The sequence below is a fragment of the Bactrocera neohumeralis genome, chromosome 3 (assembly GCF_024586455.1).
Source record: "Bactrocera neohumeralis isolate Rockhampton chromosome 3, APGP_CSIRO_Bneo_wtdbg2-racon-allhic-juicebox.fasta_v2, whole genome shotgun sequence".
NCBI lineage: Eukaryota > Metazoa > Arthropoda > Insecta > Diptera > Tephritidae > Bactrocera > Bactrocera neohumeralis.
Genome location: NC_065920.1, coordinates 11,715,493 through 11,742,638, shown reverse-complemented (window position 1 = coordinate 11,742,638; position 27,146 = coordinate 11,715,493). Strand labels below are relative to the sequence as shown.

The following is a 27,146-nucleotide window of genomic DNA, read 5'->3' as shown; positions in this document are numbered from 1 at the left end:
AGAAATTATCTACACCCGTGCCAGCCATCGCTGTATGTCCTTCACGGGAAGTACGCGCACCATCAAGTATGTATTTGTCTGATTATGCGCGCAAGCTGACATAAACAGCGCTACTTTTGGTTCGTAGTCTGTCTAACTAACCTTTCAGCTTCGCTAGGTTTGCTATTGTTACGAAACAATAGATCATGCAAAACACGTTGCCAGTGTCACCCACTTTCTTTGTAGTTTTTGTGTAGTTTGTTATTTTGTCCAATAGTTTACAATACCTAATAAGTGAAAGGGATTAGCCCTCCAAAAGTATTGTAAAGAATATAACTGCACATTTTATCAAGGACTTGGGAGGGTACTCCAATTTTATGGATCCCTTTGCTGAATTCGGTAATCCTTCGACTAATTTGCTTCTAATCTATTATAACTCAACAAATCTGACGGCAAAATTTCCCACAGATGCACCAGGAGGTATGTGGAGTATTTGAGTTGTCTTGATTAGGAATTTAAGTTCAAAAATGTTCCATTACGTGCAGCTATTTATGTCATTTTAGTAAATGGTAATGGCTTGACCACTCCACCCCTCGACTGTTGTACAAAAAATCCTACGTATTCGGACATTTTTACTATCAATTTCGGTTTTAGCAGCCCAAAAATTAGCAAGAAACAGCTTCTAACATCACCGCCGAAAAATTACTGAAAATTCGCGTAATTAAATATACTTACAATACTTATACGTATCTATGGCGTAGGTCATTGGCATATGATGGCAATATTGCATACATTTTCATTCAAATTCCTTCTGCATCCAATGTATTCCCGAAAAAGATCGCTAACGATTTTGTCCAGTTCACTCCGAAACAAAAGCATTTTCGGCAAAACACAAATCGTACTACTCGTACATACATATTAAATATACCATACTATCGGAAAGTTGTCAATTGTATCGAATAAGAATATCGCATCTTTCCAATAAAAATCTTGATATATGCTACACTGTTTCCAAGTAGATTTTATATATTTTGACAAGTTTTCTATAAGCACATAAAGAATAGCAGCAACCAATCGTTTTTACTAAAAGAACGCGTGGATGTTTTAGCAATGAAAACTATGATTGCCAAATAAATATCGGTTGATACCGCCCTTCATGACAATCAACAGTTCTTTAGAAAAACGAGAAGCCCTTACTTTGGATCACCATGGTCAATGAAATATTACTTCTTCTCGCTAAGGGAGAACTTAATGTATGTAGACGATCATTGCTGTCCTCTGTTCGTGAAAATCTGTCTGCCACAATATGAATAAAAATCTCAAAATTCAATAACTCCTCTTTAAGAGGTGAAACTATTGTACTCTCGACATCTGTTGAATATCTCGTAGTCATCCCAGATTGTGGGGAGTGAGGAGAGAATGGCTCTGGCAGCAGGCAGCAGGAATGCGTCACGCAAAGCTATTAATAGAAGGGTACAACCTTGCAAGGTTTAGGTATAAGATCAACATTCCCCTAGGCAAGCTCCGTCTCCTTGTCGCGCTCTATACAAGGCACTGCTGGCTCAGGAAGCACTTGTCCAACTTGGACATTGTCTTCTGCGGAAACTGCCAGCGACATAGAACAGGAAAATCCAGAACACATAGTATAAATCAAGATTGTGCAGCTATTCGTCGAATGCAGGCTCAAGCCCCTAGGTTGCATCTACGTGGACAGGGATCACATCACGTCAGTCACGCCCCGCAAGCTCTTAGTATTATTCAGAGCGGCTTTAATGATCTTTTGTGATATAGGATAAGGCGCATTGGGTCATAAGTTGCAGTGCCCATCCTCAATTATTTTCAATCTATCTATCTATCCTAGATAATATACTAAGCTGGACAGAACATATTGAGAGCAGGGGTTCCAAAGTCCTTCAAATTCGGAGTTATTGCAGAAGAGTCATTGCTTCAAAGTCAAAGTAAAGAAGTCTCTTCTTCTCCAGAGTGCCGCATTAAACCCCTGGAATAAGTTTAACTGGCAATTACGAGCGCAATGAAAACAACGTCAATTAAGACTGTAGAATTAACCTCGACAACCAATACATGATGTTGATGGTGTACAGATCAAAAGGCTCCTACTTCTATGCAAAAAGGAAGCTTAGTCACATTTTAGGATTTTTCAGAGTCCACCTATCCTTAAGATCCCGTCAGAAAATGGAAAAAGTGGGGCCGGCGGAATGCAGACCATCCGCAGAGGATGATGATACGCTAGAATTATATTATCTAAGCGAATACCCAGTCATCAACTATATGGGACGGGAAACATTCCATGGCTTTCAATGCTCCAACAGAGACATTGGGCAACTCAGATTCTCGTTTTTTACTAAATCCACTCAGTTGCTGAATAGAGCTTAATTTGGTTACCACCCGGTAGTACAAAGGGCCTAATGATGATTTTAGTTTGGAGTATTATTTATCAATATTTTTTTCTTACATAATTTTGTTTTCAAAAAAAGTTGTGAAAAGCTCATAATACAATTTTATGTTCAATTTAAAATCAAAAATTATTCATATTAGCAAAAATATAACTTCGAAAATTAAAAAAAAAAAATTGTTTTTCTAGCATCTGGTTCATTATACAAAATTTTCAAAAAAATATCCCATTTTCTATTTTTGTTTACGCACTCAGATTTCAGTCACTTATAAATGTTCCAAAGACAGTTGATAAAAATATTTTGCCTAAATCGTTTTTGTGTGTTCTTTACATAAACAAAAAATTGATAACAAACATAAATTTTCGTAAATTGAAAGTGTGCCAAATAGTCAATAAAGAGTTTTCGATTAATTTTTTAGCAAAAAATTTTAACTAAATTAAATTTGTGTTAAATGTTATGGTTTTAAATTCGCAATGTTATTTTGGAAGCTGATCTACAGCAATAAAAATTTACAAATTACACGAAAGAGACACTTTTTCTCTTATAAAATTTGAAAATCAATAAACAATGAACATCATTTACGATGAGCAACAACAAAGGAAGCTGACACGAGCCATAGCGATGCGTGCGCTCATGTATGCCAGCGGCGAGAAGTGAGTGGCGAATGCCGAACAATACTCGTATAGCAGATAATTACTCTCACTTATCGCAGCTTACAATTTTAGCTTTTGGAAAAACTGTTTACAAACTAAGCATGATTCTTTTCTCTCGATCTTTTTGACTCTTTCTCTCTCTTTATCTCTTCTCAGCTGCTATTGTCCTGTGAAGAAGCCCACCAAATTCATAGTCACATTAAAGCCGGTCGTTAAAACGCCCAACGCCGATCCTTATCTAAATTTGGAAGCGGAAGCCAGTGGCTGCACCTGTAATATGAAAATACCGCGCAAAACCACAACCGCTGAGCAAATTCAAGTACGCAGTAATACCGAAGCTTTAAAAGGCAAAACACTATTGAGTAAGTTGCATATAAAAGTAAACCATCTTTTATTCGTCCAAACTAGTCAAATTATTACATATAGATATATTTAATATTTGGCATGTGAAAATATATGACATAGCATAATTTACTTATAGTATAAGAAGACAATCAAAAAATCTATCCAGAGCTATATAAACTTAAACACAAAATAATATATACTATGCACATAAGTAGACATACAAACGTAACTTAACGGAAAAGAGAACAAGTTTTACAATAAAACGAACGGTCTCTACAAAACGCCTCCTAATTCTGCACAGTCTTTGGTAACTAAAAAATTTTTGGTTGAAACTTAAGTTTGGAAACTCAAAACATACAATATAGATCACCACAATTCTTCCGAATATACCTTAAAATAATAAAAAAATAAAATACCTTAAAATACATACATATAACTTCAGATGTTTTATATAACAGAGACTTATTTTAGAACCGCTACTAAAAGTCTGATTAACGTCTAAAACTATGCTAGAGCGTCGCAAACTTTTTAGACTAGAAAGAGGTCAAAGATCAGAGCTTATGGGCCGCAAGTCATTCTGTGGATATATGCTTATCATAAATACCCCTTAGTACACCATGCACTAACACGTCTACAACTCAGAAATATTTTCCCCTTTTTTGACCGGGCGCGTTACGGAACTCGGTGGCTCATATAAGCATACTATAATTTTCATAATAAACCAAACTCAACTATGCGAGGCAGCATTAACTGTTAGAGCAGTCGCATAAATTTAGACTGCTTAGACCACTAGTCCTAAGTGAGCTGCAAAATTTGAAAGGCATTTAGTATAAGCTACACACATCTACAAAGCTGATAGCTACTTAAATTCAGCGACAAGTCAGACGTCAAGTCAGCGCATTATTTTCCTATTTTCAAAAGCAGACACTTATTGCTGCCATCACTGGCAGTGGCTTGCGCTGGCTTCCCACCTTATGCATATATTTTTCTGGTGGCGTGTGTAGCTGCATGAAAAGTTGTTCTTATATCATATATATATACATACATATATCATCTATGTTTACTTTACCCATTCACATTTATCTTCTTCCATATTTCTTTTTAAGTTTCCTCTCCTTTAAACATTTATTTAGTTGTTTTCTGAGCTCCCTCCTTTGATGGTCTCTTTCAAGTTTTGCCCTAGAAAGTTCCGCACATTTATCTTCAATGGCTCTGCGGATGTCATCAACCTCTAGCGATGTCGTTTGTTGCGTGAAGTCAACAATATCTGAAATGGTATTATATTCTAATTTCGACGTTCGCGGATATTTAATGCCTTCGTGTACGCCGCTTATATTAAGCGTTTCAAGCTTTTTAACCCCGAAAATTTCCACCAACAAATTTCCTACTATATTAACAGGAGATCCAGACCACCTCATTTCACATAATGCCTTCTTTCTTACTATCGTCCTCATTGCGCCAATCGTAACCCACTCTACACCGTTTATTACAAGCTGGTTTGAATCGAAAAAACTCATGAGGTCATTCATACGCCTCTCTATAGACGCTAATAATTGTTCCTCTCTTAACTTAGCCCACGTTATTACAAGGTCCAAAATTTCTAGTCCGGACGAGTCTAGATCTTGTTTGAATTGGTGGTGTGGTTCTTCTTTTGATTGTGTTGGTTTTGGTATTTTGTTACTCTGTTGCTCAGTTTTAAAAAATTTGCCATTTTTATCAGTATTGCGTAACTTGTCTCTTTTCCTGTTTCTCCTTCGAAATGTTTTAATATTTTCCATAATCCTTAGTGAGGATCCTTGAACGGATATAGCAATTTTTAGGTTTTCGAAAGTGTTTCAAAACTGCATTTTGCTGGCACTCACCAGCTCGTCACCTGTTTCGTCATCCGATGCACCGGTACAAATATGCACGTTATCTGTGGCAATACCACGCACCGGTCCCCTTCGAGTATTTGGCTGTTCCTGAACTGTTTCTGTTTCTGTTACGGTTTCTTTAACTGGAGTTTTAGGTTTTTTTCTTGCCATTCGAATTTCATCTGCCCTTACTAGTTGATTAAAGTAATCAGCGACTTTGTAGCTTTTAGACATCTTAGCTGCCGGTTCTTTCATCAAAGCATACTCCTCTTTAACTTGACAGATCAAGTTCTGCAAATTCTTGAGCTTGTTCTCTATTTCCACCATCCTCCTAGACCGAACCACATACCATAACCGTAGCACGTTTTGCCTAAACATAGAATATGATCTTTATCATGCATTAGCTATAAAAATTCACAGTTATATTACCAGGCGCGGCAGCGCAAATAATGTGCATGTTTGATTAACATTAGATACTGGAAAAAAACAACAATATTATGTAAAATATTTGATTTCTATTTATACACTTATAAAGAGCACACAAATTTAAAACCAAAAAAAAAAAATTAAGGTTAAAACTATATATAATAATGTCTAATATTGATAGCTGCCGATATGAATTAATCCATTTTGGGTATCTTTTGACTTTTGTGGGTTCTAATTTTCGAAAACAGAAAGTAAAAAATTTACATTCCTTAAACCACGGTAGCTAAGCTAAGGAAAATATTATACAAGCAGACTATCACTCGGTGAAGAGTGGACTGAAAACAGTGAGGAATCACTGGAAAACCTAGTCAATATGCATAATTTCGAATCTGTAGAAAATAACGTAGAGTATCATATCGAAGGTTAAAATACTTTGGGCACTCAACGGCTTCGAACCGTTTAAATCCACTGGTATAGATGATATTTTCCCAGCTATGATACAAAATATATTAATAATGTTGGTACCACACCTGTTGGCAATTATGAAGGATGTTTAAGGCGTAACAATGTGTGTACACTTTGAAGAGAGGCGAGGGTCAAATTCATACCAAAACGGGCCAATAATTATCGAATTCGAGTACGTTCGGAAAAAAGATCTTTTTAGGTTCGGGTGTAGAATTAGGGCAAGGGACGTTGCACCGCCCATCTTTAAGGAAAATATTATACTTTAAGAACTACTTGACCAACTTCAATCAAGTTTCGTGGGGAGATTGTCCCAACTTCCTATGATTTGTGGTGAAAATGGAAATGGTAAAATGAAATCGGTTGACAATCACGTCTACTTTCCATATAACAAAATTTTAAATTTCATCTGATTCTCTGACTTTACAGTATACAAAACAAGCAGCAAAGAATTTATCATAATAAAACTTAGCACAAATAGTGCCTTCAAGGTAATGTTGAAAAATCGTCGAAATCGGACTGTAACTTTTCAATAACACATATACCCAATATTGTGAACCCCAAATGGCTGATTTCTATCGAACATATCGATCTATCTGTGAGTTTTGATATAAAACCAGGTCAAAAATTTTTTGGAATGCCAAAATGGATAAAAACGAGCCAATACATTACCTAATATATATATTTTCGAACTTTCGGTTAATTTTCTAACGCATCTTAAGGTCAATCTGTCAGAAAACTTAATGAAATTCAGAAAGCATCTCTTTTTCATAACAGTATACATATATTCTTGGCTAAAATCAACGCAAACATCTCCTAGTTTAATATACCATAAAGTTTTGCCAACACCTGAAAGTATATATCCGTCTAGATCCTTGCAAGTGGCTAGAATTTCAATTGTTCGGTTATATCCAACTTTCTTCCTTACTTGCTTTTTTTTTGGTTTTAAATCTGTGCGTTTACAGTGTAAATAACTAAGAATCTTCTAAACAGCACTTACCAATTTCACACAATCGAACACGCCTTGAAAATAGCCAGCCTGGTGAAACACAGAAAAACATATATTAGCACTTAAATTGTTCAGATATATAAGCGATATATTTCTGAAGCCAAGTTATAAAGAATTATGCTTAAACACAAATCCTTTTTATAATATCTCGATATTTTCCTTAACTTCGAAGTGGTTTTAATACCAAATCGTAATAAATGAAAAGGTAATGTTTGAAATTTGTCGGATATCTGAGTCTCTTGATTGGTTTCTGTTAGCAAAACTGCTAAAATTAGTTTCCATGATATCGAAAAGCAACAAAAAATCAATAATGAAACCAATAATTTGTCTTCGACTTACTATTCTGCTTTACCAATTCTCTTCTCACACATTTTTTGCTCTCTTTTGAAAAAAATTAAAAGTATAAACAACAACAAAGTTATCGAATTGATTGATACAGGAGAGTACGCGGATAACTCATTAATGTGTTACAAGAGAGTACGTGGATACCTCATTTAGGGGTTACACGTGTTTGCTCTAGCAAAAATCGGCCTATTTTCAATAATTTTTTATAATAAAAATCAAATATTTTACTCAATCTTTTCATTATTACAAGTTACATATCTTACAAAGATTTTCTGAAAATTTCAGAGGAAAATATTCAAAACGTACCCTTTCCGTCGTCATTGCCTGCAGGCCTTAGCAAAAAAGTTAGCTCTCTATTGATAGCGAAACTTCTTACACTTCGAAGTAAAAAGGAAAAATATATGTGTTTTAAACTAGACCATAAACTAGCTATAGACGGAGGAAAAAAACGATAAAAATTGTATTTTTGAAAGAAGTTTTAAAAAAGGCAAGTTTTAGTGAAAATTTCTCGACGTTTTTGTTTTAAGTAGTTGTAATTGAAAAAAAATCCATCGTTCGAGATCTTATGAATTATATCTCGAAGACCAGTATACAATTTTAAGATATATAATAAGATCGTTTGAATAGTTTGCGAGAAATCTTCACAATAGACTTTGAAAACACAATTTCGAGAAAAAAACCGTTCAAAGTTATAAGGGACATATAGTCAAATTTTAAGGTTGTATCTCCGAAACCACCACTCGGATCAACTTGAACATTGAGATCAATATTCTAGAGATATTATTAAATAAAATAAGACAAAAAAGTCGGGGTTTTTAAGTCCCAAAAACTTTACATGGTTAAAAAAATTATATGATACCAAGGTTGTATACCAGATGCTGCCAGTTCGAGTTTTGAATAACAGATATGGATTGTCCGATTCACTACGCTCCAACGCTTGATGACTCGAATATAGTTTGTAATTTTTAAACTAAGTCAAGCTATATAATTTCAATCGGTTTCCACTCTGTCTAATTCAAATCTATATAGTCAAAGCAATAAGAAAATCAGCTATCTAACTTTCATGGCAGCACTTTTTGACCGGATTGGCAATGTAGGCTAATCAGGGGTTTTCAAGTTGGAAATGTAACCGCGGCAGAAATTTTGACCTACCATACATAGCCATCTGTTGGCAGCTTTTGTGATTCAAAAAATCACTTCCGACTAAAAGGCAACCTGGAGGACATATTTTTTAAAGCGCGTTGACTTACAGGGAGCTGAAAAAAAGAAAAATCGCATATACCGGAAATGTTCTAAGGATCATTCTGAACAACTTTACCTAAGCCACTAAGGGTCTAAAACTGGCTTCGAGCCAGCGATTTTAGAGCAATCAAGTTTTATTAAAATTAAAAAAAAATAGCGATTTCTATTTATTGTTTTTCACAAAAGTTAATTTCGGAATTTCTTGAAGATATATACATATTTCCCAAAATGGGAAAGGTTCCCATAGAAGCACTTTATTCCAATCGTTGTTCAGATTGTGTGGCAGCTATATGCTATAAGCCGTGCATCGCCTTGAGAAGAAAAGGACGTGTGCAAAATTTTTGAGTGACTCCTCATAAACTAAAGGCCTTCCTTTTTATTTTTTTCAATGCATGCAAATTCGAGCCAAATTGTGTCCACCGATGAGGCCCATTTCTGGCTCAATCGATATATAAACAAGCAAACTTGACGGATTTGGGACAAAGAGCAACCTAAAGAGATTCAAAGCTGCCATTTCACATAAAAAAACAACGGTTTGGCGTGGTTTGTAGGCCGGTCGATCCAGCGGTCCATATTTCTTCAAAAATGATGTCGGTAAGAACGCAAACGCCATTGGCCGACCATTATCGCACGATGATAACCGACTGTTTGATGCTTTAAATTAAAGCTCGTGATCTTGGCGACATTGAGTTTCAACAAGAAGCCTCCACTGCCCACACATCGCATTAATCAATGGATTTATTGAGGAACACTTCGGTGTGAACAGATAATTTCACGTTTTGGACCTGTTGATTGGCCACCAAGATCGTGTGATATCACATCGTTAGACTTTTTCATATAGGGATATTTATTGTTTAAAGTTTATGCGGACAATCCCACTTCAATTCAGATCTTGGAGCAGAACACCAGGCGTGTCATTCACCAGTTCGAAAATTGGACTCAACATTTCTTTTGAAGTTTCTGTGTCTTTTCTTTAAAAAGTAAAGAACTCCTAATGGATTTTTTGATATGCTCAAAAGTTTTAAAATTGGTGAAAATTGGTATCTTTGACCCTATCTTTGCCGTTGTCTCCGATAAGCCGTATTTTGTAGCAAATTTACTTTTTATATATAGTTTCAACTTAGACTTAAATGCTTTAAACTACTAAGGTTACTTGTTACTAGGCAATATGTATGAACACTAGGCTGGCTCAAAAATTGAAAAAGAAAAATATTTGCATTTCCAACTCGTTACTATTATAGTTAAAGGGATCATACAAGTATATTTAGGGTACTCACAACATTTCATAAAGCACCATAAAGTCAAAATATCTCAAATTTTTAAACTTGTTTAAAAAAGTTTTGTTGGATTAGATACAAAAATGAGCTTACACAATTTACAATTCTCAATGCTATGTTTTCGTTCGTTATAAATTATAACTTTCTGAGACTATGTGAACCCCCTTATTAATAAATTGTTTTTGATTAGTCTAAAATCACTAAATTTTATTTATAAAATCATCATTTTCAAATAATACTTGCAATATACATAAATGCTATCCATATAACGTAGTCCTAAAACGACACGAAATATTTTACTCATCACACATACGTATACAGTTTTGGGACAGGTATAAATACAGCATCATATTTTCTTGTCTGTGTGTGCATATGTAAATGACAAACAGCAACGTACGAACATGGCTCCACGTGTCCTTGAATTCAGCAAAATATTTCATTAGCGGGCGGGTCGGTTTTATGTCGGTCGAATGCCGCGAGTTGCCGCCGTGAAAATAATCAATTGTCTTTGGTTTTCACCTTGTTTACTGAATTTCGATAACAAAAGCGCAGGTTAAATCGCGGTATTGAAATATTTTTAGATTGCAGCGCGTTCAACTGCAGCCGAAAACGGCGAAAGGTGTAGGTGTTTACGGACATACCTACATACATGTACCTTCGGATTCAAATGTACGTAAATATATTTGTCCGCATTGTCATATGCAATGTTTGCCGACACGTCTGGCGTCGCCAAAGGTATTTGCTTAGTTGAAATAAAACCGTTACTAGCCTCTAATGAAACTGTAAACCTTTTCCTTTGCTGCAGTTCCGGCCGGATATAAAGAATTTTTCACAGGACAACTTCCTGAAAACACTACAATAATAGTACTATATGGTAAAGATTAGCTCACGTTGTTATAATACAATACGAAATGGCGCGGTTATTCCTTACTGAAGGGGAAACCGGTGGGGGAAAAAACAATCAGTTAAGATAGATATTTTCACTGTTGAAGGTTGAAAACACCTTTTACCTAAGATTAGCAAAATTTCCAGGAAAGAGTGTGTACTAAAATAACTAAACTAACATTAAGTAAAATATGTACTAAAATTATATATACTTTTGTAAATGTTAGATATACATACATACGTACATATGATCACCTAAAATGCAAAGCATCATATCACCTAAAATGCAAAACATCATATCACCCAAAAAATGGCAAATTTGCTCGTTTGCATGTTTATATGGAAAGATTTTATAATCATATATCATTTATTGTAACCTTAACAATAACAAGCTAAAACTTATTTGTTAATTTGGAGCAATTATTATCGTTCCCAACGCAATTACAATAGCCGTTTCTCAACTGAATATCAAGATTCATATTATGAAAGACTATTAAGCACCAGTTCCAGGCAACTGAAGAAGCAGCATTTTTTTCTATTATTTTTATATAGTTGTTCCTTGAATTTTTTGTGAAAGTGTATTTTGCAAATAATATTATTTTGTTTGCAAAAATTAGCTTTGACAGTGGCTCTTGATCCAAGAATATGTGAAAACTAATGCCATTAATTGTGGCTGAGAGCTGTTATCTTGTAACTTCAGAGTCAGTAAATAAAAGTTTAAATTTTTTTTACAGTAATAATGCATTTAAAGCACAACAATCTATAATGGTAATTCAACGACGAACGTACAAATTAATTCAAATCTTCCAAACAAACCGATATACATATATTTATATATATTTCAATGAGAGTATCTGTTTTCCAATTCTTTCCATTGTAAGATTTTTTGCACAAATCTGAACAACAAAGTACTTTAAATAGTGCTTCTCAAAAATCTAAGCACAGGGTTGCTATCCAATTAAGTATACTTACAGCAGTATCTAACGGCAATGTAGAGTGCATAAAATTCAAGCGATAGCTACTGATAAGAGTTTATGCGTTATGTTGGCATAGGTCGATTAATAACAGAAATCTACAATAACATTTTTTTTGTTGTCCAGATTATCTGATCAAATTTGTTGTTTTCAAGTGTTCAGATTACGACCATATTCAAAAAAATCTTGTATAAGCTCTTGTTTTTGCGATAATTGCATATCTAATATTTTGATAAAATCGGCTTGTTAGTAATAAAAGTAACAAAAATTTAGTTTAATCATGCCCTAGGGTTTTTTGTGCCTTTTTCGCGCATGTAGTAAATGTCACGTGACACTTTTTATCAGGCTCCTTACCAAAAATATGCGCAAAGTTTTAATTTTATACTAAAAAATCAAACATGGAGATGTCTAGAATTACAGGCTATGAAATGCGCAGTCTTACTCAATTTCGCATTCGTTTCAAAAGTAATTTGCATGGACTGCTCAGAAACAATGATGTAGCCAAACACCGAGATAACGATACAATCTAGTAATGGATGTGAAAAAGTGGTAAAAAATCAAAAGCAACGTTGTTTTCTCAAAATGAACTGAGGCATTTAATACGTGATCAAGTTAGAAATGATAATACCATGTGTTTTCGAATTTAGTTAGAACTTATATTGTTGGTACTTAAGAGGGTATTCTGGTTTAGAAGTCCGAATTTTAGGTATTTTTTTTGACGCGATAAAAAAAAAATCAAAAATTATTTTGACTATCCATTTTTTACATGCTTTTTATTGATATTCTAAGAATACAAAACATAAATAATATAAGAAAAAAATTAAGTTTAAAAAAACTGCAGGTCGGCGAAGTAGAGACTGATGAAACAATGGCTTGTCCTGATGTGCAGGATATAAATCCTTTCCGTGACCTAAAATGAAAATTTTAGGATTTTTTTAAAAATAAAAAAAATTCTTTCGAAAGCTCTTCGTAGTGCGATACTATAATGTATAAGAAAGCTCTGTGTACAATTTCATGTGAATCGGTTGTGTAGAACTTGAGATATCATGTACACCGTTTCTAGAAAAGTAGTTATGAGAAAAACGAGTTTAAAGTTTGAGAACTAGTCGCGCGCAGTCGGAATCGGAGTCACAAAATGAGCTGTAACTCGGAAAATAATTTGAATTTCGAAAAATCCTCTTGAGAATATTTTCTTGAAGGGTTATATATAAAAATATGCAAAAAATCGATTTTTTCGAATTTCTAAACCAGAATGCCTCCTTAAACACACACTCGTTAAAGATATTGATTTCTACAAAGTTATAACTATTCCGAAATTGTTAGCTTGGAAAAATTTAGTTTTGTTCGTCGAATTTTTCCTAGGTAACTATCAAACACCAAATAATGAAACAATTGTTAGCAAAATGCTAGAAAACTATAGAAACTCTTTTAAGTGTAAATAAGATTTTCAAGTTAGATTATATTCGCAATCATTAAGAAACGTTTTCGTTTAATTTAGACAATTATGGTTAGAAACGGGGAAAGCTGCTTCACTAGCATCTAAAAGTGATGGAATAAAGTTGCTACCTTTTGATTGATGGGATCGTTTCATTATGGCAGATTACTGCTGATTCGAAATGTGTATTGTTAACTAGAAAATTATGAAGAAGAAATAAAAAAAGACATTTAACAAAGGCTGATATTTGCCTCTCTTTTTACTGCTAGGAATCCTAATTTTTCAAAACTAAACTGATATAATAATAACTAATAATAAACTATTCATTTAGGTTTAAACGCAACAAAGGCACTGTTGAACAGTTTAGTCTAATACGAATGTGAATCTGATCGGAGTGTATATATGCTTTGTTGAAACAGCAATATTTTTCAAACTCTAGCTGCTAAAAAGTCGAAGTTGCAATAGCGTAAAGCGAATTCTGATAAGAAAACAAGAACGAACACTTCAACAAGGTTTTGCTCATTTAAAGTATTATATAAGGCTAATAGACATAAGCCCGAGTATATGCGCGCTCCTTTATTGCATCCGATATTAAAATCTCTATTTCACACTCGATGAAGTGTGGATTAACATTGATATTATGTTTTTACATAACAAATATTAAAATCTCTAATTACACATAACAATGATGGGTTTTAGGCAGTATAAATACTATTTCTGCGAAAAATATAAATTTTTGGAACTGCCTAGTTTTAGATAAAATAAACTTCGAAAATGACTACCTCAGCAGAACATCAGAAGTGCACTATAACTTTCAACAAAGATTATACTATTTTAACAGTTCAACTAAATTTTACCTTAATACCGGATCAACAACTTCAACTACCTCATATATGTATGTAGGTGATCTTTTGGTATTTCATTTTTAGCTTTCGATTTTGTATAAATTCCGTAAAACTTATCGAGAGTTTTGTGTGCTATTAAATTTCAAAAATTATTAACTTTTCACAAGGTAGCTTTCGTATCAGCGCTATATACATGGTTAACCACCGAAAAGAAAATTTTGTTATTAATGTTTCCATATTTAAAAGTTTGTTTCCATAGAATGAATTTTATGTATGTTGGTATACGTTTTTTAAATCTTGGAATTTGAACGACTTAATTATGACATACTAGCGCTATTTGGTTTGTTTAGTTGTTAACAGTAATTCATAATATTCATCTCGGCCAAAAACTGGAATTAAATTCGACGTGGATTAGCTCATCAAGAGTACAACGATGAACTTAATTTAATTTTTGGAAATGAAGCTCCGCCAAGGACTAGTGTTTATTGATGGTATGGTGAATTCAATCGAGTTCTTAGATAACTCCAATAGATATTTCGTGAAGTTCGTCCAAAATTAGTTTTTGTTCCGGTAACTATGGATGTGACTTATCATGAGATTGAGACAACTAGGAGCATACCAGCATACATTCAATATTTCATGAACAATTGATTGTAGAAAAATTTGTTGACGTTGGATCTCACACAATTTGTCAATCTCATCAAAAAAGACTTGACTCGATTGGTTCACAGAAATGTTAAAAATATTATGGTAGTGCTTCGGAACACGCTATGACATCGTAACAATTGATGATACGTGGAATAACGCCATGAGCTGAAAGTAAGCAGCAGTTTCCAGATCAGCCAAATCCAATAAAAGTTGCGCACGAAACACTTACACACAAATCGTTGAATTTTTTTTTTTTTTTTGGAAAAACTGGACATGTGGCAATCATACCACTAGAACACGCAGAACAGTAAATTCTGCGTGGTACACAACCATTTGTTGGCCAATTATCTTTCAAGAAATCAGGAAAACCAAACGCCGATGACGAATTACATTTCCCCATGACAGTGCAAACTCTCATATATTGACAGTAGCAATAGAATTTTTGAGCACTCAAACTCAAAGATAAACTAAAAGCGCAACGTTTTTCGACACCCTAAGAGGCGGTTGATGTGTTCACATCGCATGTTTTGGAGATACCTCAATCAGAGGGCCAAAAGTTCTTCGCCAATTGGTTCACATGCATGCAAAAAGTGTATATCGTCACCGAAAATGCAAAATAACGTAAAATCAGTTTACAGACGAAGGAAAAACGATATAATAGAAACCACTCAAATTGAAACAAAATTTGAGTTTTGGTTATAAAATGGTTATATCTGACGGTAGAAGCTGAAAATTTTATGTAACATACGTATATGTAATATGATGTAGTGAATCGTAAGCAATAAAACACTTTTTTGATGGTATGTTGTTTTGCATTTTAGGTGGCGATCTTAGGAGAATATTTGGAAAACATTAAAGCGACTTTCGTTGATTATAATTTGTTTTTGTACTCTAATCCCGAGTCATAAAATGCAAGTCTTGTATATGAAGCATCGTCTATGCATTCCAACTAGAGTTTCACCAAATTTTTATGATCAAATGGTATACTATGTACACAAGTATGCGGCTATTCTTATAGGCATGACGACATTGCCAATTGTCTGACAATTTTTAGGTTATGTTCGAATGACTTGGAAAGAAAATAATGTTCTATTGGCTTAGAAAGAAAATGAGTCAAGCTAAAATTAATAATGGAGTTCTTATATTAATGTTTTGTTTCTACCAACACCTTTTTTACAATATTCTCCCCAACGTCGATTAATTTTACTAGCTACCGGAAAAAACAAAGAAAACCTAGCTTCAGCAGCTATGCATGCATGTGTTCATGCTAAGTGTTTTTTTTTTTTTGTCAACTCTCACTTTGCACTAGGGCTACGTCTTATTTTCGCTATATTATTTTGGCGATAAATATTGCACATTTATTCATACGTCTGTATGTATGTATATCCACATTAATATTTATTTAAGCTCCTTGTCGTTTAATTTACACAGAAAAAATATCAGCAATAATGTAAACATATCGAAATTTTACTTACCCTGGAGCACAATAACTGAAAATAAATAATTCTCTAAAATATTAAACACACGTTGGCGATAATTACTTGTTTTATGTGCGCTTAAGAAAATATTATTTCAAAAGTGCTAAGCGAATGCGTTGATTTATGCCGACTATTTAGCTAATGCTTGAGCGACGAATAGGTCATAGAAATGAAGATAAATTATTAAGAGAAAAGCAAATGAAATGAAATTCGCAAAAATATTTGTTTTTGTTTTTCGCAAAATATTCGTGTTTTTTATATTATTACTTGTGCTGCAGTTGTAAAAAAACACAGTGTTATTTTGATGCTGCTTTTCTTAAACTGTTAAGTGCGAGTGCTTTTGATGAGCAACTTTCCGAAGCTGTGACAACAAATTGAAACTGGAGAGAATGCAAACGATTTTAAATTGGATTGACCGCTACTTTTATTGAACTATAATGGCAACAACAACAAATTACGAATGTTAGATGAAAGTATAACATATGAAAAAAGCTTATATTGAAAGTACAATGAGAAAAATTGGCCATAAGAAAAATTTGCTGAAAATTTTGCAGTGAAATGGTCTACCAAAATAACTAGTTATGGCAGCAGCTTGTTTCATATAAAACATAAAGTTGTCTGTGATGGTCTGGTATCGATTCGCAGATTTTTGACTTATTAGTTATATACGAGGAGCCCTTTGTTTCTTGAAAAGCCAGCACCTCAGAAACTTCCTACTGTAAAGCATTTTCAAAATTGGCAAATCACGGCTTTTTTGTCCTAGTTCATTTGCAATCGAAACAAGTATACTTCACTCCAAGCTGTATGCTCTATGTACACATATATCTTCTGCGCTCAAAAACATACATATGTACATAGAAATATACATATTTGTGAGCGCCGATGACGAGATGAGAGACAGCAAATCTCAAATCTCCTACCTTAAACGCGCCAAGATTTTGTTGTTTTTGCTTACGGTTGAGACTAATGCACAGTTGCACGTCGGCCAAGTCCTACCAGGTAGCACAGCTGTTGCTTTCCACCGCAGGAATACCGCTCATATAGGTGTTTAGTATAAAGGCAACGAATAGCTGCAAAAGGAATCAGTAGAAAACACAACGGAAATTGGCAAACAACTCAAATAGAAACACAGTCTAATAGACCAACAGACTAACCAAACCGAACGCAGTACTTTAGTCTAAATTCAAGCGGCTAACTGATCGCACACACGAAAAGAAAAATGGATCCAAAAACACCAAGTACTATTCTAAATACCAGCGATGAACAGTATTTAACTGCGCAATCGAGTCCAACGCGTGATGCCGGCCCTTGCCGCTTGTCGTGGTTTCTTGTGCGCAACGATCCACTTTATGTGCCGGAATATGGCGTATATCGTTTAATACATGGCATGGACTTAATAGATCCCGATTACACCAATGCATATGCGGGTAATCTCCTGAGTTATAATATCGGTACAGCAACAATAACCGGCAGAATGTTGGCTGTTGCTGATAATGTAAAGCTCGTACAACGCGCTTTAAACGATTGGCTGAAGGAAGATCGTAAGAAATATCCAATATTCAAATCGAATATATTTGTACAATATCGTGCGGCTACCAATCGTTTGGTGCACCGAATACTACATGAGGAACTGACGGTGCCTTTGTCATCAACTCAGAATCCGCACGTTAGCGATATGGATATATTTGTGCGTGATGGCGAACGGTTGACGCAGGCAAAGATACTGTCACGTAACCCTAACGTCGACGAATTAATAAATGATTTGACTGGGTGACTAGCAACATAACGGAAAAAATCTCTGGTAGTTTCGCATCGGTAAGCGAAAGAAATAAAGCTGAACTTTCAAATTTTAGCTAAGTATTTAAATTCAAATCTTCAATTGTTTACAGATTAATCTCGATGTGGACGCCACCACCGTACCGAAAAACAATCCATGGTTGCTAATACAGTTTAGCGTCAGTGTGCGCGATAGCATCTATTCAATTGTGCGCTATAACGATACCACCGGTTGGGAATATAATGCCTTTCCAGGCTTACAAACATATCTCCTGGTTGGCAAGACACTATTTCAAGCTTTAATCATATACAAATCGCACAACTACAGTGCCGTAATAGCAGCAATGGATACCATAATGAGTTCGTGTATAGTGTCGATGTACCCGCATTATGACGATCATGAGTATCGCAATCCGGAGATAGAGAAGGTATGTCGTAATTTGAAGTGGGAAACCTTTGAAGAACTGCGCGCTCAACTAGCTGAAGTCTTAAAAAGCGCTAATGAGGAAACAATATGATGCTTCAGTTTTTGCGAAGTGAAAGGAGTGAGTAAAGTAGAGAGAGAGGAAGGTAGAGACAGAGAGGAAGATAGAAAGCGCGAGAAAACAATACGATAGAAGTAAACTTCAAAACGCCACATAGTTGACATTACAAATATTTGATACATAAATATACAAGATTATTTATTTTAATCTCTCCCCCCCCCCTAACACCATTTGTGCATTATCGCTTGAAAACAGGATTCGTAACTTTTTAGCATAAACTCGCTAGTATCTGTATCAATAATCACGCAAATATATGGACGTTGATTCGGTTACTCATGATGATTAGGTAAACTCTTTGACTTATTCTTTTTCGCATTAGAATTTCTTCCTTAAATATACTCGCTTAACTTTCTTTTTTTTTTTGTTTTGCTAATGCTTGCTCCTCTCTGCTCTTTTATACCTTTAGTATGAGGAAGGAGAAAGATATGCGAAAGACTGTGTACAAAGCATTGAGATCCACGATGATGACATTATAAATTGTAAAGAAGCAACTGAACTTGTAAAATTGGAGGCGTTAACAATCGATCAAATTAGCAATCAGATCGATGAAACCGAAAAGAAGGCGAAAAGTGTATTGAAAAAATTGCAAGATATAAACCAGAGAAAACTAATTGAAACAAAATATACATAATAATGTGAACATAATGTTCATTGCTTCCTTTAAAAAAAATGTATTGTGTTCCTTTACCACTACTTAAAAATTATTATTGTGTCATATTTACCTGCATTCTATTTAAATTATATTATATTACATATTATTATATATATATATACATATATGGTGTATTGAGTACCTATTTCATCTAATTGCAATTTGAATAAAAATTTTTGTTCCAAAATATTGTATTGCTCTTAATTTGTTGGGTTCGGGGTTAAGAAAGCGTACAGAAAATAGTTAAACACTCAAGTACTATATTGTGGGCAAAAAATAGTAAGACTTTTTATTTTAAATTTCGTGTGAAAACCCATTCGTCGCATACTGTATTGATTCTTCTTGAGTTTTTTGCGAAATTTTCAATGTCGTTCCACAAGCACCGTATTTACCTGATTTATGGTAGCCCCGTGTGACTATTCTCTGGCTATTCAGAAACAGTTTAGAGTCAATTAAGACTTTCAATAGCTACGCGCATTGAAGGCTATTCCAGAAACTGACTTTAACAACTGTTTCGGGGATTGAAAAAAACGTTGGCACAAGTGTATTGTGGCCAAAGGAGATTATTTTGAGGGGGACGACAAAGTCGTACTACTTTTTGCTCTTAGGAGTACTCTTCTGTGATCACTTCTTATCTGATTAACTAATGGTATTTTAGTTATAGTTTTTATGTATTTATTATATAGTTTTTTTTTACTTCGTCCAAGTTCTAAGTTAAGGTTTTAACTAAAACACGTATTGTTTCACTTTAGATGATCCTGTAAGGAGTTATCCTACCACTACGGGCGTACGCTTTTTCCTTTGGCCGAATTTGAAATATTTTTTTCCAAAAACTTCAGAATTTCTTTGTTAATAGTGTATGTAACAATAAAAAATTTTAATATAACATTTCTAAATTCTAATATAAGAAAAAAAAATGTTGAAAAAGACTATTTTTACCCGAGGAAACCCATGTAACCACTTAATAACAACTCTAAGGAAACACTACAACGCTGATAATCTACTGAAAGATTACCACTCTTCTAGCCGAATTTTATGTATATACATATGTAAAGAATTTTGAGACTGTTTACCAGGTCTGACTATAATCCTATATACTTGTATGTATATAATTCTTAGTTATGAATTCTGAAAGATCATAGTCAGGCCTGATAAGCAGCTTCAACGCTTTTTAAAGATACGAAAAGCAGCTACAAGGCACCCATAGAGCGACATTCCGTAGTCCGACAGCTTGTTTGCTTAGAATAAATAACTCGGATATCAGAAAAAGGTTACAAGGACCAATTACCCCAGAGAGAGATTTCGAATTCCGAATTCCGAGAGCTTTCTTTGATAGAAGAGATAACTTTTGTAGATATTAGAAAAGTTATGAAAATCAAACTTTACATAACTTGTACTTCACGAATTTCAACACTGGTTCTGTAATGGTTACAATAGTTTTATACTTAAACCATATACATACATATATCGAATGCGAAATACAGCCTTAAACCATACATATTATATATTTTTGAAAGTAATATCTGACCGCAATTGCATATAAAGGGGTTTTCAATAGGGCACTACAAAAGTAGATTGAGGGGAACAGCAAACGATACCATATCTTTTTCCGCTCTTTTGAGATTTCTCTTCAGTAAAGTTTGTCTCTTTATCATGGAAAGATATACGATCCAACAACGAGTCGAAATTATTGAAATTTACTACGGAAATTCGAAGTTGGTGGCCTCAACTTTAAGAGCTAACTGCCAGACGAACTGAACAATCGGAGTCAAGTTTTTCATTTGCCGAGATATCTTCATAAATTTTGACATGCGTTCTTGTTCAAAACAACTTTGAGATTTTCGAAAAAAATTTTTAGATCGAAACATTAGAGCTTACAGCTTTCATACAAACTGACCGATCAAAATCAAGCTCTTATTAGAAAAATTTGGTTTTTGTAAAAGGGTTTTGTAACTGTTAGCGAACGAAGTCGACGTTTTTTCTTATTCGAATGTGAGTTGGTGTCAAAAATTAATAAAATCTGGTAACAGTTTTCTGACATCATTACTTGGTAATTGCAACTCAGTTTTAAAAATGCCGACAACTTAGAGTTTATATCGCAAATTCAAAAATATAAATCTGTAAACCGCCCGCTTTTCTTGAAGAAACACACTTCGATTCTTGATTACTTCTACATGAATTTCTTTCTAATATTAATTTCTGCTTTGTCAAACTTTCAAAATATAGGATTTGAAGCTGACACTTTATAATTTTTCTTAGAAAATGTTTACCAACATAAAAAACATAAAAATAATACTAAAATCGCTCACTTGTGTACTTTTCTACTCTATTTTAGATGCCTTTCGCGTACTGACCAATTCTAAATTCATCACTATCGATCCGAAATATGATTACGGTGACAGAGGTTTGCTCTCGCCGTCCGGCCAACAGATTCGCCTGAGCGGTGGCGCATATGAAACACGGAAGAATAACGAAAATTGTCAATGTCCCAAAGAGACGGCGCCAACGATTAAAACCGAGAAGTCTCGCCATAAATTTCTACAACCCGGGCAAGAGCAAATAAGGCAGGAGAAGCATGCCAAAAGTCCAAAGCCTAAGCCAAGTCAAATATCATTTGTTTGCGAAAATGGACGCATCTATCGTATACTGCAGCATGGCTGTCATGAAGCAGGCGAAAAAGCAAAACGAACACCTAAATATCGAGTTGTATTTCCCGGTGGCGAGAAACGGGAAGAAACGAAGAAAGTAACGCAGAAAGAAAGGGAGAAAAAGCAAGAAAGAGTTAAGACGCCAGATAGATCACGCGAATCCTCAAAAGAACGTACGCAATTGAAACGTGAATTGGAGAGCGCGCCAGTGCAGGAGACCGTAACACCACCGCCATTGACACCACCACGCAGATGCGCTGAGAAATCGGTGGGTACGAGTGATGCGCCCAGCGCGAGCACACATCAACAAACTATGCTGGATATGATCAGCTGGAATCCGCTAAAGTATTTCGACATTAACTGTGGTGGCGCAGCAAAGGCAGATCAAAGGGAAATAGAGCCTTGTAAGGAAAAGCCGCCATGTCCGCTAAGCATATTTCCATTTCCCAGCATACGAAAGACGGACAAACCCATAGAAACGCCAGCTGCAGCGACCGAGCCGACTTATGCAGTGAAAGAGGAGCCATTTCCTTGCCATGAAAGCGAAGTGGAACGGCCACCACAACCGCCGGCGCCACCGCCAAAAGCGCCGGATATTAGCAAAGAGATTATCACGCAGCAATGCAATCGCATATACAATTTGGAGCTACAAGTCAATGAACTGCGCCGCGAACTCGGACACATGAAGACAGAAATCATACCGCCCGATGAAATGTTGCGTTGCACGGCGCTCGCTGCGAAACTACGCGAACTCTCAGCCTTACTCGCCGAACTGAAGACCCAACATACGGAAGCGATAGCCGCCGTGTTGTTAGCACAAAAGCAAGCTGCGACGCCAAAGAAAATCGAGTGCACAGCTGTTACACAAACACCGCGTCCACCCGCACCGCCACCACCACGACCACGCCCAGTAATGAAAGCAGAGACGGTGCAAACCTACTCCAATGCAGAAAACAAACTCTCACAAACCAATGCCACGTTCGGCTGGCGACCTTTCATAGACGAGGCAACGCAAAGTTCACCATCATCCACTGTGCCGGTAACACCTAAAAACACCTCGAGCGTGCCGGTTAGCAGTCATGCCAGCTCGGCGGCCAGTACTGGTCTGCCCTGCGGGCATGGCACCGGCGAGCTACCGTTGAAAGAGTCACCCAGCTTTTGTCCCTACTGTCAGTGCAGCGAATATCCACGTTGTACTTACATCGCACACAATCTCTATGGCGAAATCATGCGGATTCTGCAACAACACGCACCCTGCGAGGTGTTGCTGTCGGTGCTGTTGCAACCGAACAATATATACCATATAAACATTTCGTTGACCAGCACCGGTGTGCCCTTGGGTTGCATCTACGCCACGGAACGCGCTATCAACGAGGCCGTCGAGACCGATGTCTTCAATCGCTTTCTCACCTTCTTCATCGTGGATGCGCGCATTTCGGTGCAACAGAAGGCTAAGATTCTGGCGCACACCTTTGAATTCTTCAAAACTTAATGTGATACATACACATTGATTGCACACACACATATACTATATGTAAATAATGTTATTCATTGTGGCATTGTTAGACTTACGGGCAAATGTGTATTCCGTTACTCGTTTAAAATCCTGTGCAAATTGTGGTAATATACTTGTGTATATATTTCTGTATTTAACTGAGTACGTGTGCAGCGTTTCGTAGATAGTTTATATATTTTCGATCCAAGACACAGACATATAGTACATATAAAATTTAAGACAAACACATTAACTTGCTATTCCATTAAATGGATCGTCGTCGTGGCTCAGTCGTTAACTGTAAACTATTCTCCTAAGTTTGGAATAGCTTCGTAAAACCTGCGTACTTATTACCCAGAGCGCCTTTGTGCAATAAAAGGTTTCCAATGCAAAAGCTTTTCCAATAACAGCTTCATTTAGAAGCAGTGGTGCTGAGTAGTCGCCCTCTTTTTTGTGTATTGTGAGAACGCAAATGTCGGTGGCACCGTTAGAGACTTGGATCTTTGACGAATCGTCGTTATAGCAGTGCGCTGAGAGCTGGATCATGTTTGGACCAGTCTGGTAATGCGTTACGTGCATATTTTCAGGTATGATTGAATTTTTTTATATCATACATATATTACTTTATATTATTTATTATTTTTAAATTATTTTTTATATGACCTTGTTAACAACCATATACATTAGAGCATATTGATTTTTTTTCTATAAAAAACGTATGCGGAAAATGTTCTACGAATTTTTCGAACAATTTTAACTAAGAAATAAATGTCTAAAACCAGTTTCGAGCCCGCAATTTTTAAGGCAAAGTTCAAGAAATCTGAATAATCTGTTTTATGGGAGATATGTGATACAGTTCTGCCATTTGACCGATTACGACAAATGTTCAATAGCATAAAAAAATTAATCTACGTATTAAATTTTATTCGGATATCTCAAAAACTGGCGAAAAAAATTTTATCATTCCTAAAAAAATGTTTTTAGGCTCATAATTTCTTGGGTAAAGTTGTTCAGAAGGATCCGTAGAACATTTCCAACATACGCAATTTTCCGTTTTTTACCTCATTGTAAATCTACCCGTTCTACTAAGTCATATGTCGTCACCTAAAAGGCAAAACAGCGTATCATCAAAACAAAAAAAATCAAAATTCGCGCTCAGATGTAATAACCAATATATAACGATTTTATAACCAAAACACAATTTTTGTTTCAATATGAGTGTATGATAACCAATATATTGTGTAGTCGAAAAAGTCTTTTCGTATTTTGTCAATAGATGTCGTTGCAGTCGTATATCTCCAGTGCTACCAATCACATTGCGTCATACCATATAGTGTTGGAAAGGTGAGATTTTAAGCTTCATTTAACCAAAAAAAAACTGAAATTCGGGGAAGTTGAAAAAATTGCAGATGTTCAAAAATTAGTGAAAATAATGAAGAAAATATTTATATAAAAAAGAAGAATGCCACGCAAGCCACCAATGAAATTTGTGAAGCTCACGGAGACGATGCTGTATCAGTTTGTGTAGCTCAACAATGGTTCGCTCGCTTCCGTTCTGGAAATTTCAAAATTTCGATTTACGCTGATGAAAGTTTTACACTGATGGAATAATGTCTCTAGCGGTAAAATGGCAAAAGTGGTCGACCAAAATGGTACATATTTGTTTATTTATTTATTAGTATAAATATAAAAAAAATAAGTTAAAATTTGATTAGAAATACGAAAATACTTTTTCGACTACCCAATATAACCATTTTATAACCAAAACTCCAATTATGTTTCAATATGAATGATTTCTATTATATCGTTTTTTCTTCGCCTGAAAACTTATGGAAAGTCTCGAGTCCTTTTGTTAAAGATATTTTTGAAAAAATAGGGTCTACTTTAAAAACAATTTTTAGTTTTGAAACGGATAAGCTAGTACCTCATACTTTTCTTAATCATATAAAACTTGTAAGCCTGCTCATACGCCCTGTTTCATAAGAAAAACTAGAAAACAATACTCAATCTCAATATTATTTCAAATTTTGCATTTGTCTTAATGTAGAAGCATATCAGCAACCTGCACTAAATAGCAATTTAGTAATAAAATGGCAAAACTTGAGACCTTTAAATACAAACATACATACATAATCTGACAAATATAAAATATCATATCGTACTAGCTTTAATTCCAGCCAACCAATGCTACAAAACTAGAAGACAAATGCGAGTTGTGGAAATGCTGAAAGTATATACCTACATAAGTAAAGGTAGGACGAACTCTTATCTTCCACATATTTCACACTTAATCCCAGGCTTATTAGTTAGTTACTTACGAAAAATCGCTTCATAGCTATGATTTATGCGTTCCAACAACAACTATTTGCCATGTGCCTTAACCTGCCAGCGGCGTGCTGCCACTCCTCTCTCGCAGTCATTTTACTACATCTCTTTACACTAATCCCTTCACCGCTTTACTTTTGCTCTTCCCATTACCATTTCCATTTCCATAGAGCTACATATCATATTTTTCGCTAACTTGCAGCCATCTATCATGTTCGCCGCTTTTGCTTGTGATACAGACCCTGTAGGGAAATGGTGACTCAATTGCGTTTAAAGCAATAACCGAAAGATTTTTACTTTCCCCGAGTTAGTGTATGAGAGAGAGAGAAGTTGTAATAATGCTTTTGCCGTTAAGCACACTTTTCTGCCATATCCTCTCCAAAAAGAGAGTATACAGATTAAGCTTATGTACATACATATATCCAAAACTTGTCTTCAATTTCAGTTATTTTTAGGTTCTAGATACTAAATAGTTCCTTCCTCTTCCTCTTACTAGCTAGAATACTATTTTTTAAGTCAACTTTTTCTCTACCTTTCCCTACTGGGTACAATATCCACATAAAATTGATGGAGTGTCAGTTCCGATCGATGGGTTCGTTTTACTGCTGAAAAAGTGCCTACCTAAGCGTACACTTATCATGCAGTGGCCACAACTGGCCGAACATTTCGGGATTTCCCGCTTATCCACGGGCATCTCTGGCCAACTGTGCGCACATACATTTACACTATTGTTTTGCGTTGTCTTGTTTTGCTATTACGGCTGAGACAGCAAATTTCCTATTGACAAATGGCCTTGTAAATAATAGTTCAGCTGCACTTAATCCCTGCTCGGTATTTACCTACTTAGTATAGCTGCCATATAAACATACATACTTTGGAAAAACCGCCAAGCAGTTGGACATTTCGTAACTTCCTTTTTCAGTTTGCTGAAATTTTAGAGCTAATGCTAGTAGAACTCTATTAGTCTCACTAGCTGCATATTCTTAGGAAACGCCTATTTCAAATAGCCTGAGGATATTGGAAGGCACACTCCATTGTGACAGGCTTAAGTTGTTTTGTTTGTTGCCTGCGCACATGCATATTCTTAAAGGAAAGGTCTTTCACTTTAAAAGTACAGTCGCGTCAAATATTTTCAGTTGGATATGTCCGAAGTGGAAATGTTGATGAATTGTTCTTGTCTTCACTGAGAGAAATCACACCGACAAAAGTGAGAGAGCTAACATATTATGCTCAAATCCATAATGTATACTTATGTAAATCGGCGATAGAGCGCTCAAGAGAAATGTCGATATGTTAATTACCTTCTATCTAGCGAAAATCATACCTATGTAACTAAGTTCACATACATAAATACACTCAAAATAGACATAAGTAGCCTACTTAACAACATGACGATAAAAATTGGTAAATCTGTAATATATTATACAAATTTGAG

At 35.3% G+C, this 27,146-nt stretch overlaps 2 protein-coding genes and 1 pseudogene across 8 annotated transcripts in view; 2 read left to right on the top strand and 1 right to left on the bottom strand.

Moving 5' to 3' along the window:
* The window catches only part of LOC126753847 (early boundary activity protein 2), a 30,576-nt gene extending 7,048 nt beyond the window's left edge, over positions 1-23,528 (bottom strand). For 2 of the 7 annotated variants that reach the window (XM_050465575.1, XM_050465572.1), the window contains exon 1: positions 23,464-23,525. The gene's annotated coding sequence lies outside the window, so the exon portion shown is untranslated. Of the gene's footprint in view, positions 1-3,409; positions 4,196-4,254; positions 4,396-4,460; positions 5,187-5,264; positions 5,615-5,673; positions 5,721-7,132; positions 7,172-16,267; positions 16,415-16,537; positions 17,096-23,463 lie in introns of those variants that run through there. The other 5 variants (XR_007666215.1, XR_007666216.1, XM_050465573.1 and 2 more) reach the window with 5 other exon arrangements.
* LOC126753836 (uncharacterized) lies at positions 2,869-23,467 on the top strand. Its single transcript, XM_050465558.1, has 3 exons — positions 2,869-3,046; positions 3,203-3,408; positions 21,579-23,467. Exons 1-3 carry the CDS (start codon positions 2,961-2,963, stop codon positions 23,381-23,383), a joined length of 2,097 nt encoding a protein of 698 aa, XP_050321515.1. The 5' UTR covers positions 2,869-2,960; the 3' UTR covers positions 23,384-23,467.
* Positions 17,356-19,430, top strand: LOC126753853 (uncharacterized; annotated as a pseudogene).
* Positions 23,529-27,146: the final 3,618 nt, after the last annotated feature.